The 17218-nt window shown below is 34.8% G+C and overlaps 1 protein-coding gene across 1 annotated transcript in view; it reads right to left on the minus strand.

Moving 5' to 3' along the window:
* Nucleotides 1–1232: 1232 nt before the first annotated feature.
* The window catches only part of LOC100580829 (putative inactive deoxyuridine 5'-triphosphate nucleotidohydrolase-like protein FLJ16323), a gene marked incomplete at its 5' end in the record, with an annotated part of 52722 nt that continues 36736 nt past the window's right edge, over nt 1233–17218 (minus strand). The window contains 2 exons of the mRNA XM_030818388.1: nt 1233–1391; nt 3522–3587. Coding sequence (XP_030674248.1) covers nt 1233–1391; nt 3522–3587 — 225 coding nt within the window. The remainder of the gene's footprint in view (nt 1392–3521; nt 3588–17218) is intronic.

Here is a 17218-nt window from a genome sequence, read left to right on the forward strand (position 1 = left end):
TTTAAGGATAGAGCTAATACATATAAAACACTGGTGAATGCTAAATAATAAATCGTATTATTTCTTTAGAGGATTTTTTTTTCTTATGAGTTGTTAAGAAACTGAAAATCAGGAGATTCTCAGAAATAAAGAATGGGGTCAAGGTAAGGTGATGTGGGAATCATTTCTATTGCACCCTCGGTAGTTTAATTACAACTGTGTTTTTTTCAGAAGAACCCATAAAGACAACTGAATTAATGTAGGCATAATTCACCCTTCTATAAACTAAATGGTCTAAAAGGTGTCCAGTTAGCATGAATTGCCTTACTCTAAAAAATTGATGCATGAAGTAGATGTAATTATCCAAAGTGATGTATGTTCATTATTTTATGGCATATTTTAAAAAGCTAATTTGCTACATCTATGGAGGATATGACATTTGAGGTTGCTGAGAAAGAACATTTGCTTAGAAAGGAGCAATTGAATTATCCTTCCATCTTCAGCCAAATTCTTTATTATTCTTTTATTTATTCAAGGGCTTAACATGTTCGAGTCATATGACAAGAGTCTGTCACAGAGTTTACCATATAATATGGAACCTGACACAGAATAGGTGTACATTCAGTGTCTGGTGAATAACGTCATAAGTAAGATGGTATGAAATCAATGGAAAATGTGATTGTTAAAAAGTATTAAAGTATCTTATAGGAAGAAGAGCAAATCTTTCTGTTGTGTATACATTAAGGGATGAGTAGGATTCAAATAGAAGGAAATGGAAGAAAAGAGATATTGGATTCTAAGAGAGTAGATATGAAATATCTTGCCTAAAAAGTCACTGTGAGACTTAGCACAGTGGCTCACTCTTGTAATCCCAGCATTTTAGGAAGCCAAGGTTGGTGGATTGCTTGAGCTCAGGAGTTCCAGACCAGCCTGAGCAATAGGACAAAAACCTATCTCTAAAGAGAATACAAAAATTATCTGGGCATGATGGCACATGCCTGTAGTTTTATCTACTTTGGGGGCTAAGGTGGGAGGATTGCTTGAGCCCAGGAAGTCGAGGATGCGGTGCAGAGGATGCATGCCACTCCACTCTAACCTAGGTGACAAAGCGAGACCCTGTCTCACAATAAAACCCGAAACAAAACCCCCAAACCAAGAAGCAAACAAACAAAAGTCATTGTGTAGTCAGTGGGCAGAGTAATATACACCCCTGTCAGTTTTAAGTGGATGGCCTGACAAAGTACTCAGTTCCTCTATTCCGTGTTGCTCAATAGGGAGGATCGGGCTCTCTGGTAATTCCCGTTGATCCTACACTCCAGATCTTCAGAATATACCTTTTCCTTCTTAAATGCCACAAAGTTCTTTTCTTTCCAGATTTCAAGCACTTTTTCCCTACTGCTAGCATCCTCTTTCTAGATGATTGCAGGAACCTCATGAATTAACTGACATTCCTGTTTCCATTCTTGCCCCACTTTCCCCAGCTTATTATTCCCCACTTGTCCTAGCAACCTGGCAACCACAGTAATCCTGTTAAATTTTAGTTGTAGCAAATTAGCCAGGCCTGGTGACACATGCCTGTAATCCCAGCTACTTGGGAGGCTGAGGCAGGAGAATTGCTTGATCCTGGGAGGCGGAGGTTGTAGTGAGCCAAGATCACACCATTGCACTCCAGCCTGGGCAACAGAGTGAGACTCCGTCTCAAAAAAAAAAAAAAAATTAAGTTGTAGCATGTCAGTCTACTGCTAAACCCTCCGATAGACAATAACTTTTATATTTTTCATATAATATCCAATAGTAATTTTAAGAATCTTACAAGATTCTATAGAACCTATCTCCCTGCTACCTCTCTGCCTTCATCCTTAATACCCTTTCTTTTGCTCTCGGCTGCTGCGAATGGATTCTCAAATGTAACATGCTCAGTAAAGCTTCAGTGAAGATCCCTTTGAAATTTCCATTCTGCTGTCACTTTGCCTTTCCCCTTTCTGCTCTGCCGTTTGCTTTTTATTCCTTGCTATCTTAGATTAGGTTTGCTGAAAGGAAGAGAAAAGACCCTAATGGATCACTTGAATCCCAAACTAATGAAACTGATAATGGAACTTCTGTCCTTGTCTGCTGCTCATTTTTACCAAAATATCCAATTACTTTCATTATCTATCTAGGTCCTGGCAGGATTTTCACAGAGTGGTCACTCCCATTACTTGTTGAGACCTGATTCTAATAGAAACTCTATTAACAAAGGCAAGAAATGAATTTGGTGTCACATGATTTGTTGCAGGAATGTTCTCAGATTTGAGATGTCTGAGAAGTCCCATTCCCTCTTACCATTTAGAGCTTAATCTGGACCAGAGAGTATTAAGCCTGAATGGATCACTTGAGTCCCGGATACATTGCTGTATGCTGCTAGTACGTAGCAGCATTTCTATTGTCTCCTGATGAGCAGGGTTAATTACCCCTCCCAGTATTATAACTCTTCTTTTGTGCTTATTAGTTTACTGACACAAGAAGCTTAAACTAACCAGCTTAAAGTTTATTGGAACTCTTACTGTGTCCCCATCCATCTTCCCCTGATGAAAGCATCTTTTTTCTGTGAACTGGAACCTCTTACACACACAGAGTACAATGATCTACGTTTCCCCATACTTTTCCATCCTACTTTTCTGACGAGGGCTTGATGTGTAACAGACACTCAAATAGTTTTTGAAAGAATGAATAAACAGTGCCTAGCTCATGAGAGAGTGTTCAGTTCCTGGCTGACTTGCTTTTCCCCTTTTCTGAGAAAATAAGTGCTTTGAATTTTAACAAGGTTCTGTGACCAGCTACTTACCTTCTCTGTGGCTATGCACCCATGTGTATCTCTAATATGCTTGATTATTACCACGTGGTGGATACTACTGAAACTGGTGTTGGAACTTCTTTCCTTCTCTGCTGCTCATTTTTACTGAAATATCTAATTACTTTTATTATCTATCTAGGTTCTGGGCCTGGACATTTTCACAGAGTGGTCACTCTCATCACTTCTTGTGACCTGATCCTAATAGAAACTGTACTAACAAAGATGAGAAATTTGCAGACTTGTTCAGGGATTGTCAAAGAGTTGAGTTCAACTTGAGAGCATATCTCAGGGAGTTATGAATACTTATTCTCTGCCAGACACTAGGCATCAGGCTATGCTTTCCTTTTTGGGAGATTATATTCACTATTTTCTCCTCTGGTTTTGTATTCTAAATTCTGTATTTCTTGATTTCATCTAGCTTCTGAGATGCAGCCTGTTTAGACAATTCCACCTAAAGGACATATCCATTAAGACTGACCAATCATAATCATCAAGACTGGCCATTATTTTGTGGTAAAGTTTGTTGATTATCTCTTTCAAACTTGTATTAAATTAATGTCAGTCAGTATACCTCGCAATAGAACTACTCAGGAAAGCAAGAAGTTGTCATTAGCATTCAGATGTATATTGTCAAACTCCAGTAGGGATTAGCTGAGCAAAAATGACACTTTAGGTTGGGGAATGGGTGGAGAACTTCAGTGTAGTTTACCTCCAAAGATTCCTTCATGTCAATGTCAAATTTGGTCATGCATTGAACTACTCTGAATGTGCTCAACTATATTTGACAACATAGGAAAAAGAGTCATTATTAAAGAAGTAATGAAAAGCCAAACACTGGGGCCAAGAATAATGGCCTTTAGATGAGATTTTTTTTTTCTTTACATAAAAGAAAAGCAGAGAATTGGTCTTTCGACCCAATGCATACCCAAAGGTGATTCTCAGCCACTGAAATCAAAATATAATTTATTTAAGTATAAAAAGCATAACAAATCAGACATCTCATGGTCAACTATATTAAAAATTCATGCCTCGATTATTGCTGCTGACTCACATGTCTTAACTAAATATAACCTCTAGCTTTTACATCTTTAACTTCTGATGCAGCCTCCTCATTTTTAACTCTGCCCTCTGGATATTTTTGTCTTCTTACTGGGCTTCAGATACAGGGCTTTAGGTTCATGTTGAAACTTCTCCTACCCTTTAATTCTATACAACTCATTTCCCTTTTATGATTGCCACATACCCACTGAGGAACTAAAATCCAATATCCATGGTAAGACGAGAAATAAATATGGTAGATTTTTATCTCCTTCCCTGAAGTCTGTCTCTATCACTGTCAATCTTAACCAAAATATTTTATCACAAATGTTCCATCTATTTTACTGACTCCTCATTTCCTCCATCTAGTAGATGGTGTCATACAGTCAGTGAAAAGAGAAAGGTTCTTTGATTCAGACAGATCTTGATTGGGTTTTGCCTCTGACACTTAGTATCTGGGATTCTTGTGGCAATACACTAGCTACCTGAATGTCATTTTCTTCACTGATAAGGCAAAATTAATTATGTCTGTGTTAAGGACACATTGTGAACACTGAATGAGAAAACATTTGTGAAAAGCCTAAGAAACTGGATGTTCTTTGCAAGTGTTGGTTTACTTTCTTTTCTCACTCATATCTTCCTTTCCTCAATGAACAAAGTGATTACTAAGACCCTACAATTTGCTTCACTATATGACTGTTTGGGAGGTGAGTGTTATAATGTTGTTACTTTGCCAATATAAAAAATACGGACTTTGTATTAGTTGGTTCTCACATTGTTATAAAGATATTCCTGAGACTGGGTAATTTATAAAAAAAGAGGTTTAATTGGTTCACTGTTGTGCAGGCTGCACAGGAACATAGCATCAGCACCTTCTTAGGGAGGCTTCAGGGAGCTTTTACTTGTGGCAGAAGGCAAAGCAGGAGCAAGTTCATCACTTGCCAAGAGCAGGAGCCAGACAGCGAGAGAGGAGGCATTAACACACTTTTAAACGATGAGATCTCATGAGAACCCACTCACTATCATGAGGACAGTGCCAAGGGAGATGGTGTTAAACCATTCAGGAGAAATCTGCCCCCATGATCCAATCACCTCCCACCAGGCCCCACCTCCAACATTGGGGATTACATTTCAATATGAGATTTGGGCAGTGACACACATCCAAACTATGTTAGACTTATTAACTGAGGACTTTTTATTTCTTTTTTGGCTGACTTATGTACTCTGTCATTTCATTTCTAAACAAGATGCTTATTTTTGTCTGGATTAGACGACTGCCAGAAAGAGCACTGACCTGGCTCTGAAGCCAGGTGCAGAGTCAGAGCAGTAGCAGCCTGTATTAGTCTGTTCTCATGCTGCTAATAAAGACATACCTCAAACTGAGCAATTTAGAAAGGAAAGAGGTCTAATTGACTCACAGTTCTGCATGGCTGGGGAGGCCTCACAATCATGGCAGAAGAAGAAGCAAAGTCACATCTTATATGATAGCAGGAAAGAGAATGTGTGCAGGGGAACTCCCCTTTATAAAACCATCGGATCTCGTGGACTTATTCACTATTATAAGAACAGCATGGTACAAACTTGTCCGCATGATTCAATTACCTCCCACCAGGTCCCTCCCACAACAAGTGGGAATTATGGAAGCCCCAATTCAAGATGAGATTTGGGTGGGGTCACAGCCAAACCATATCACAGCCTTTTTCACTCTACTAAACCATGAACAAGAAGTAGAAAACTGATAAAACTTTTACATTATTTTATAGCTGACTCTTTTCCTAAGAAACTTCATATTTATGTATGTTGTTTCACTTGGGTTTATTCCCCAAATTAATAATATTTTTTCAGAAAACTATTCTTAAAACTTAATATAGTTTTCTGTTTTACCATTTCTAGACTATTGTCTTCCAAATTAGAAAGTTTTCAATCTGGCTCAGTGATTCTTGCTGAAACCTTGTGCAAATTTCAGGAACATCCCCTGACATTTTTCCCAGAATGTGAAAAATTGTCATTATTAAATATTTCTAAAGATTTAGAAAGAGTGCTTTTAAAAAAGTACTATATTAAAAGCATAGAGTATAAAAATTCTAACCACAAGGAGTTTAACTCAGAAAAAATTCTGAATCACAGTGTGATATGATGTTCTTTATGGATGTTATAAATTAATATTTACAATACTGGCATTAATATGTGCCAGTATGGTGCAATGCATCTGGTTAACTCTTTAAATATGAGAGTAGTAGGTGAGTTTGTAAGCACAAAAATAGTTAAAAACTTGAAAATTTCTATAAAAATATTAATTGCTTCTCATGACTGAATAACCTGATTTTAAAATATATAAAACTTAATGTTCAATCAGAAGAATTTTCCTTGAAAATGATTCCGGAACCTGGCAGAAGTGCTTGATGTTGAAAATGAAAAACATTGATAAAATTCACTAAAGATTCTACTTTATTAGCACATTTATTCTCTTAGTAAAATACTTACTAAATGCTTTCTATGTATAAGGTGCTAGATTGGCAATGTGAATAAAAAGTGACTAAGATTTTGTTCCTGTTTTTGAGAAGCTTGTAGAATAGTGAGGGAGATAAAAATGCAAATATAAGGTTTGGAATTTTTGATAGGTGCTGAAATAGAAGTCGAAAAGGTGAAAAGTAGAAAAGATTGACAAAATGCAGCAAGAAGAGGAAAGTTCACCTGGGCTGAATCTCAGTAAGTTAAGCCTTGCATGAAAAATAATAATTAAGGGGACATAATGCCAGTTATTAGATCGTGCAACAACTCAAGAACCTGGATAAAGAGATTTATTGACATAACTCCGAATTCGTAAGATGGTAATTTAAAATTTCAGGAAATGTCAGGAATAACTGCAGATGAAATCTCTCCTTCGAGAAGTTCTTGATTAGGGTATTCATAAATTCCTTAAAATGGCAGGTAACAAACTGTATACATAAGCTGAAGAGCATTTTTATGGGTAAAGGGTCCGTAGCTTAGATCAGAGTCTCTAGCGAGTTTATAAGGTTAAGAATTTTTGACCTAGATAATTTGGCAACCCATATGTGTCACTATTAAAAGTTGAGTATTAATTTCTATCATTAATTTTACATTTTAAGAAAAAAAGATCTGGAGTATGGAGTACATGAAGTTGTAGTGATTGATAAATCTTGATAAGTCAAGTTTTCCACTAGTCCCAATCTGTTTTCCCCCAAAAGTAACAGAATGAGATAATTTTTATTTTTTGACTCTTATACCTTTTATTAAAAATAATAGAACAAACCTATAGTTTAACTTACTGTTCAGCAGCTGTGAGACTAACAAAAATTTTCCTTCTACTGATGGCTCAATAGTTAAGAAAAAGTAATTTTTCTGTATTTCTTACCTTGAGAATAGTATCATTGTATTATAGTAATAAATTCTAACATTGCATTAACCTGTTACTGGATGGTATATGTTTACCATTTTCTTCTCTGTTCCTTCTTATAATTGAAATTAGGTGATTTAAATTTTTTCTGTAACAGTACATTCTATTTTCTATTTTTACCAAGACTTTGTATAAAGTTATGGTAGCAGAATTTTTATGATTGTGTTAATGTGCATCTTTATAATTAAAGTAAAACATAACCATAGGATATCAGGCAATTAGAGTATGAAGTTATTAATGTATTGAGAAACATTATTGAAATTATGGCCCACCTGGATTTGTTAAAACAACACAAACTTTAGGCTTCAGTAATTTCCTATTAATTCGGTTCACCATTTCATACCAGTAGTATTAGTTTAGTCATCAAAAAAAAAAATGCAACCATATGTTGGAGCAAATGATAATTTCACTCTGCATCTATTAGTAAAATTTTAGTCCATGTGTGAAAAACTTCCCAGATGGATTTTCCCTCCTTTTTAATTATGACTGGATCAAATGATATGGCCAATTGAAGTGGGACCTAGCATGGCACAGCAAAACAGTACTGCCTTTGAAGGTCCTGTCCCACCATTTACTGCTACGTGGGGCTTGGGAATGTAGTCTCTCTCTCAGAATCAGATTCTTTATGTATAAAAATAAAACATGGAGTATTATAATTGTTATTAGTAATGCACATAAAATATTCTAGTATTTTGCACATACTGATCAGTAATATTATTATTTATTGTCATGTAGAGAGAAACAATTCCACTGATTAAAAAGAATAGAATGGCACCTACTAAAAAGTGTATGATAAAGTCATCCATTTTTCTCTAGACTTTAGTTTTGTCATTTACAAAATGAAATTATTAGAGTTTCTAATATGTTATCCAACTCCAATTTTCCTACTTTTCTAAAAAAAAAAAAAAACAACTGAATATGTGTCAGTTGAATTCAGCTCAGTGATTTGGATCAATAAGGTAGATCTGATCAAAGGCTAGCAAAGTATTTTGTTCACAGATTAAAATGGATTGTTTGATACCAGAAATAAAAATTTTCTAACTAAATGTGCTTTTAAATATAAATTGTTTAGGTATGAGTTAACCCGTTTTTCTACTATAACCTATAGAAAAATAATACAATTTCTTCATTTTGTCACTTTTGAAATATATTTTCAGGACTTAGGCTGTTCCATGTCTTACAGTGTAACTTGGAAATGTTCTCTTGACAAAATAAAATAGGTATTAAATGTCACAAAAAGCCAAAAGAGAGAATCAAGTTTACTTTTAAGCAACCTTTGAGTATTAGATATATTTGATTTTTGCCACTATTCCTTATTTGGTCATGGACAACGTAATGCTCCAGGAGGCTTTATTTAGCATGACTTCCTCAAGAAAATGGGCTGATCCTCATTGTTTTGATGTGAAGGTAGGTGAGTAGCAACCTTATCAAGCCAACTTGATAATGTGTTGTTTCTCATCTCAAGAGACTTGCAGGTGAAAACAAGTTTTCACATCAAGTAAATGAGGATCAAATGGTGCACTCATTTCAATCAAAGTGACTTATGGAAATACAGGTTTATTTATTAATGATTATTTTGGTAATGAGGTTACTGAATGTATTAATACAATGTGAAATAACATTACATTTCCTAAGCAAGAGGTGACTTTGTTGAAGAAGATTTTCCTTTTTCCCTGTCACAATTTTGATTTGTTTCTCTATGTATTTATAACTGTACTTAATTTCAAATTAATTTTCTTTATCAAGTTAATAGTTTAGGAATAACTATAGAAATGTCAAGAACTACTAAATATAAAGCGAATCTCTCTTAGCTGAGGGAAATTCCTGGAAAAAACCCTAAGGAATCAGTTCATGAAAATATATTATTCTACTCTTACTAATTTGTTCCTTAATTTACAGAAACAAACAAAAATATTTCAAGAAGGGAAGGATTTTCATTTGAGTAAAGGGGGGTTAATTTAAGCTTTTGTTAATTGAACTGTATGGACTTATTTCAAATGATAAATGTAGAACATGTCCAGGGTTTTGAATTAAACAGACCTACAAAGCTGAGCATAAAAACCAGCTGACTCTTGGTCAAACCCATGGTGACTATCTGCTTCTCCCTCCCTCCCTTCCTTCTTTCCTTACTTCTTTCTTTCCCTTCCCCTCCTCTCCCCTCCTCCCTCCCTCCCTCCCTCCCTTCCTTCCTTCATTTCTTCATTCTTTTTCTTTTTCTCTCTTTCCTCTCTCTATTTCTTTAAATTGCAGACGTATCTTTCAGGGTTCTTTGTCCCCTTCCTCCAATCTAGATTGACTGATTCCTAGGCCTTCTGCACAGCTGTATTCCAATAACACTCGTTTTCTGATGCTGGAAATTTCTTCCACCTCTCATTGTTATGTGAATCTACTTTTTCTTTTTCCAGACCTCCTGCCTTGCCCTTTTTTGCTCTTTTTTTGCCTCATATTTCTAACAGTTTCTTGAGACACAGTGCTTTGAAGGTAAACATTCAATTTATCCTAATACACAATTGCTGCTTTGGCTAGGGACAGAATTTTGAGTTCAATATCATTTCCATTTAATTTTAATGGCATTGATTTTTAACTTCTAGAGTGCCACTGAAGAGACTGATAGCATTCTAATACTCAACCTTTTGTATGTGATGGGATTGTTTTTCTTCCTGCAAATTATGATTGTTTGGTGTTCTGAAATATCAGTGATGCTTCTTTGTGTGGGTATGTTGTTATTTGTATTCCTTTTATTTTCTTCAATTGGCTTTTTCAATATGGAAACAAATGCCTTTTAGTTCCGGGAAAGTCTCTCATGTTATTTCTTTCCTTTATCTCCATTTTCTGTGATCTTTCTTTTAAGGTTGTTAACTAGTCTGATGTTGATTCGTTTGAACAGAGATTATTTTATTTATCTCCTATTTTCCTCTTGTCTTCTCTCTGGTTGACTCTCATACTTTTAAAGGCTCATGTAATTAAATTGAGCTCACTTAGATAATCTTTAAGGTCAGCTGATTGTAATGTTAATTTCATCTTCAAAGCCCTTTCATAGATAGTACTACCCAAATTAGTATTTTATTAAAATAACCATAGAGTGAGATTCTTGAGGTGGGTATCTTTGGAAATGTACTCGCATATATTCATATCTCATCATTATTCATCATCTGAACAGTGGAGACTTCCAGATTTCCTACAGTAGAATTTCTCTAGACCAGTTACTCTCAAACTACAGTGGGTGTCAGAAAAACCTAGAGAATTTTGGGCTCAGAGGCCCAAGTTTTTAAAGTAGCAGAAGGCCTGGCCCTTCATATTTTTACCAAGTTTCCCTGGTGATTCTACTACCCACCAAAGTTTGCTCAACCTTGGTTGAGAGATACAAATACTTGGGGAGCTTTTAAAAACCCCAAGTCATAGGATACACCCAGACCAATCAAATCACAGTCTCTATGGGTGGTGATCCATGTTTCAGTATTTTCTAAAGCTCTAAGGGATTTAGTTTTCTAGACCAGTGCTTCTCAAATGTTAATCCATATATAAATGACCTGAGGATCTTGTTAAAATTTAGGCTCTGATTCAGTAGTACGTTGGTGGCTAGTGAGATACTGCATTTCTTCTTCTTTTTTTTTTTTTTTTTTTTTTTTAGTATTATAGAGATTTATTCTGAGCCAAATATGAGTGATCAATGACCCGTGACACAGCCTCCAGGTGATCCTGAGAACATAGACCTAGAGATACTGCATTTCTGTCAAGTTTCTATTTCATGCCCCGTGTGCCACTAGCCCAGACAGAGATCACACTTTGATTAACAAGACTATCGCATATTTTAACGTTCTGTATTATCCAGAAACACTGCTAGGGTTTCTGTGAATATTTCCTTTTTAGCAAAATTGGAAATTTAATGTGCCGAATTATAACTCCAGCATTAAGAGTTATCAGGAGACTTTGTTTAAAATTTAAGCAAAGCTTAGAGGTGGCAGTAAGTTTAATTGTGTGTGTGGTACACAGTTGCATGCATACATATGCATTTACACCCTTTTTTTTCATTCAAATACATTCTACCATCTTGGAAAGCACACTGTAGTATTTGGTCTCAAAACAGCCATACTCTCTAATACCTACTTTATCAGTTAAAACACAGAAATTTACCTATTGCTCTGTACTCCTTTGTCTATAGAATTACTCCGTGTGATATCTCACACTTAGGTATTTAGCTGTCACGGTATGTGCCATTTATACAAAGAAAAAAATGCAATGTAGAATACTTGTGCTAGGTTGCTGAAATTATATTTGTAAATCCAAGCTGATTAATGTTATGGATGCTTTATGAGAATTCATTATTAAACAAAGATGTTGAATCCTTACTGTGCTGACATCCCCTAAGTTGGAGAAAGTTTCATAGGTAAAAAAGAAATGTTGTACAAAGTGCTGAATAACTATTGGAGAATGAGATGTTTGCCCAAGAAATATATATATATTTTAAAAGACTGTGGGAGGGTTAAGAGGGGACTTATCGAGAATACCTGAAGAAATCTAGCATACTCAGATAGAGGAAATAGCATTTGAGCTGGACTTTGATATTCAAGTAAGATTTGGACCAATGACTATTTATGAATAAAGGTATAGAGAAGGGAAAATGCAATATTGTATAATATAAGAAATAGTCAGTACTGTAATTACATCTAGGAGCATGGAATGGCAGAGAAACAGTAAGGGATGTTTGGAGCCAGCATTGGCAAGTTTTTAATGGCAATCTTCAAAAAGCTTGGACTTTATTTGCCAGACAGTTGGGAAAAAATGAAGACTTTTAAGCAGGGAGCTGATATCATCTGACTGTGCTTTTAGAAAGATCACTCTGACAGCACAGAGGAAGAGCTGGAGCAGTGCCACAGAGCTGACTTCACTAATCCAACACAGAACTCCCTACTGAGCCCAGGTGTGTTCTCAGAATCTTTCCCAAGGTAGCATTCTGGGCTTCCATTACCAATTAATTGGAGTTGGCACAGGGGATGAAAGCAATTTGCCATTCTGGGACAGGAGACAAGGGGAGCACATTGGGAGATTATTATAAGAGTAAAGATGTAAGGAGAGCATTCATGGTACCACCATAATAGCAAAATCCAATACAGGGATGGTTCTCTAAGAATGTCCTTAGACATGAAGACCTATAATTTAAACAATCCTGCATATTTTATATCTAGAGGAAAACCTATGAACAATGTGATATATCTGTTTAAATATAGGGGACAGATTTTGACCAGGAGGATTCAGTCTGCATTGACATTTGAACTAAAATAAAAAGAGGAATCAAAGAAATGGTTTGAAAATGTGGCAAGAAAGGTAAATAGCTGAGAGAGCTACGTGAGGGTTTTATATTCATTTCTAAGTTTTTGTAATTTTTGCACCGCTATGTACTGCTATGGTCAAGAAAACAAACCAAGTGAAGTGTAAGAATAAGCCATTAAAAAAAAAAAACCCCTTTGGCAAATGTTGAAACAGTTTATGGAGAAGGTTTTAGATTTCTGGAGATAGTAAAGATAGGCCAAAAAGTCATCTTCTACATGTTTTAGTTTATATATTGTCCAAAAGCCGTAGGGTAATTGAAACTTCATGGCCATAGTTTTATGACATATATTGCCAGTGGTTGATGCATAGGTAAGACATTCTTAAATATGAAGTATTGTCTGGCCTCCACCTCAGACTGGCAAATGTCAATTCAATTGCACTTGTTAGAGCTGATTATAGTTCAGATTTCAAATTTTGTTTATCAACAGAATCATAACTAAGAGTAATTCAAGACTACTAGATGAACTTGGCTATTATAAGAATTATGAAATTTCATGCTTCGTATTAACAGTGGTCAAGAAAATTGAGGTTAGAACACTAAAATTATAATTTAGTGTAATTTAGATCTTGCTAGAAATATTTACCATGTATTTTTATTAAACATTGTAGTAACTATAAAAACCCATAAAGCTGAATGTGTTAACTATATCCAAAACATACGTGTGAAAGGGTCAACCACTTTTAGATTTTTCTTTGTTAAATCATTTTATCCTATTACTGATTAAAGATTAAATTAGTGATTTTTATTGAAAACTCATCCTTGAAAGTAGCTCAATAAAAAATTTCACTGTAATCATTATTTCTGACAGATTTTGATGTGAGTCTGTTGCTGATTTTTGTACTTTCTCAATTTGTTATTGGATTTTAAAAAATCTACAGTTTTTTCAAGCATATGTAACTTGAGAGGCTTATCATTAAAACAAGTTTTTTACCCCAGAGATAATTTTGTCAGCTTTTAATGGTACTAAAGAAAGAGTACTTGCTATGTGTTTGTGCTATACAAACTCAACTTAGACATCTAATTGAAACAAAAGATTTATCACTTCTAAGTTTTAAATGACAGATGCAAAGAGATTCTATTATGTCATAACATAATTTAAATTGATCTTTGAATTTCATGGTGAGTTTTACTCCTGCAGTCTGAGGGGGTAGTCCACAGAAGAAACATACATGAAATATCTTCAGCTCACTAGTGAAAACTATTTTGTTCTATGATATCAATGTTGTTTTCTTAAACTAAAGTTTATTTCTAGTTTTTCTCAGGCACACTCAGCTCAATCAGTAACTTCTGTAACATGGAAAAGAAATAATAATATCATCTGCCTTCTATGTTTAACTCCGAAGCCCTTGTTGAAAAAATGTAAACACTAAATGGAATATGCTTTTAACTCACATTCTATCCTGAAACTGTTCTTAAACCACTAACAAGTACAAAATATTATATGCATCAAAAATATTCGTGACCTAGGTTAGATGAGCTTTCTTTCAGATATTAGTTGTTAATTATAAATGACAAAATATAAATATGTTGAAATTCAGGTGTAATCATTAGAAATCTACTCCAAGTGCTGTTCTTGATATGGAAATCACTAATGCTCCAAGCAAAACACTGTAGTTACAAGAGCTGATATTTCAAATAATAACAATAAAAATAATAGTGATATATTAACTAAACCAATTATAATTATAGCACAGTTTTCAAAGTCAGTGTTCTAGTATGTAATCTCATAACATCTAAGAAATGAAGAAATATTTGCTAAACAAATACTAATTTTGATATAATTAATAGGATTTGTGTTGTTCGTTGCACCACACAGAACCAAAAATTATCTGTAGTATAGAATTACTAAGGGCCAAATACCTAGGCTTATTCTTCACATTCCACATTGTGAAACTTTAGACACTGTCCACAGTGACCTTATGGAGCATAAAGCGTGGCACAAATAAATGTTCAAAGCATTTACTTCTATTTTTAATCTATTTTTTCAGTTGAAATGGATACATGAGCATTTTACCTTTTTAAGGTGCATGTTGGTAATATCTAATGATATTAACAGTAACTCAATAAAGAGATAAAGGGTTCTGTAGTCATAATAATCAAATATAGTTATTAGAAAGTGATATTTACACATTTGGGGCATAAACTCTGATGGATATTAAGAATATGCAACGTTGTGTATTCATAGAAATTAGATTTTATATTTCCAAAGTGTCAAATGCAATCAGTAAATATTTTTGAAATATGCTGAGGATCTTTCACAAACTATCCATATCATATTTCTATAAATAATTATTTATAAATGTACAAAATAATTTCTATACTTTTTTTTTTTTTTGGAGATGGTGTCACTCTGTCACCCAGGCTGAAATGCAGTAGCATAATCATAGCACAGGATAGCCCTGTCTCTCAGGCTCAAGCGATCTTCTGGCCTTAGCCTTCCAAGTAGCTGGGACTTCAGACACGTGCCACCATGCTTGGCTACTTTTTCAAATTTTTAGTGGAAAGGAGGTCTCACATGCTGGTCTCGAACTCCTAAGCTCAAGTGATCCTCCTGCTTTGGCATCCCAAAGTGCTGGGATTACAGGCCTGAGCCACTGCACCTGGCAGTTACTCTTTTTTGTACTGCCCTGTTGATTCAACAATCTTGTCATTCTAGCCGAAAGGGAAAAGAAAGGATGATAGGAAAATTTTTATTTCCTAAAAACTTAAAAACATAATTCCTGAGATCACTCTTCAACCTTCTTTGCTTAAATTATTTCTTTAAAACAGAAAACTCAGATTATGTAATGAGAATAAAATAAGCCTGATTGTTCCTGTCATCTTGAAATTTCAGTCCTTGTGTTATTGGAAGAAGTTTGTTTCAGTTTCAATGTAAAATGGTAAAAGAGAAATATAAAAACACTTAAAATGATTCTCCTTGAATTTCCAAACATATAATTGAATTTTCTTGCAATATCAAGTAAGAAAGGTGGAAAAGAAATTTCAGCACTGTTATAAACTCTTGAAAAATGTGGTTAATAACGAAAGTGCTAACCTACTCTTAAACTATGCAATAAAATCTTACATGGAAACATAGCTGAAGTAGAAATGAAAGGAAAACTTTTTGTTATATTTTCTAGAAAGCCAAATATTTGTAATGCATTGCTTATATAAGAAAAGCAGTTTCTTTAGAGCAGTAACATTTAGTTTTAGCTATTTAGCTTTATTTTTTGCCTAATAGTTTTAGCTCTAGTTTGCTTAGTAGACATTCTAAGCGGATTCTTTTTTTTTATGAATTAAAGATGTAAATACATGGCTATGGCAAGACCTTATATATGCAGAATTATGTCTTAAAGATTATTTTTCTTAGAGACAACATGATCGGAAAATTATATTGGGAAGATGGAATATATATAATTTGTGTCTACATTTCTGAAAGGAAAACAAAACCGGATAATGGTGAGATATAAACATTTAAAATTGTGTTTGATTTTTGCAACAAATTTTGGCCTCCTGAAAGTTACTATTTGCAATAAGAGATTTGATTATTTTTGGCAGAAAAAAATAATTTATTCAGTCTGTATTTTGATCCTGTGCTTACATGGAGAAGCTTGTTGAACTGATTTCATTTTGGATTAAATCCATCTTTTAAATGTCTTTTTTATTTCTATATGACCAGTGGAGGTTTGGAAGTATTTTTCATACGGTCAGTTTAGGTGGATAAATTTAAAAAGTGGGTTATTATTTTCTTTTTATCAAAAAACCATGCTTCTGAATCAAACCATCAAGAAATGTGAAATTAGATAAATGCTTTAGTTTTGTTTAATAAAAGAGTGATTCAGTTTTTCTTAATACAAGTTTTGTAATAGGAATTTAAAAAAGAATACTTGCTAATAAGATACTAGGATAGTGACATTTTATTTAGAATCTTGCATACAAGTCCTATCATCAACTTATTATTGAGGCAGCTGGGTGGGAGGGGGTCCCCGGAAAAACTCCAACCAGGCTGCGCACTGGAAGGAACTTACACTGGGGTGGAACCACAAAAGTTTGCACTGTTTGCAGTTGGGAGGAGCCCGGTCCTTCCTCTTCCTGTGTGGAACCTGGAATTCAAACTATGAGGTGAGAAGCGCACTAGCAGGAGCTCTGGCCTTGTGGAGAGTCCCTGTTCCCTCTTTTTTCTTTTTTGCCCAATAAATCCCATTATTCTCACCTTCAGTTGTCCAGAAGCCTAAATTTTCATGGCTGTGGGACAAGGACCCCATCTTTAGATGAACTAAGGAAAAGTCCTGCAACATTATTTAGTATCAATTTGTGGGGTTTGTTACATAGGCTGCCTATTTTGAAGTGAAAGCAATTTAAAGTTGTTTACATCTTTTAAAAAACTTACGATCTCATGATTACCAGTTTTCTCCATAAGTTGTTTCATCTCTTTTGATGTAAGGGATATTTTAGCTGCTTTTCTGACACTTTCAGCCCTCTTCCTAGTCTTCTACCTCTCTGCTAATCCCTCTTCTTGGCCACCTTCCCTCCTCCAAGCCTATTCTAGAATTGGCCAGTCTGACTGTTGTAAGATGGGCATTAATTAGCTCCATTTTATTAGTGATTGGGATTAGTGTGCCTCAAATTTCAAACCAAA

This window comes from Nomascus leucogenys, chromosome 8 (assembly GCF_006542625.1).
Source record: "Nomascus leucogenys isolate Asia chromosome 8, Asia_NLE_v1, whole genome shotgun sequence".
In the NCBI taxonomy this organism is placed as follows: domain Eukaryota; kingdom Metazoa; phylum Chordata; class Mammalia; order Primates; family Hylobatidae; genus Nomascus; species Nomascus leucogenys.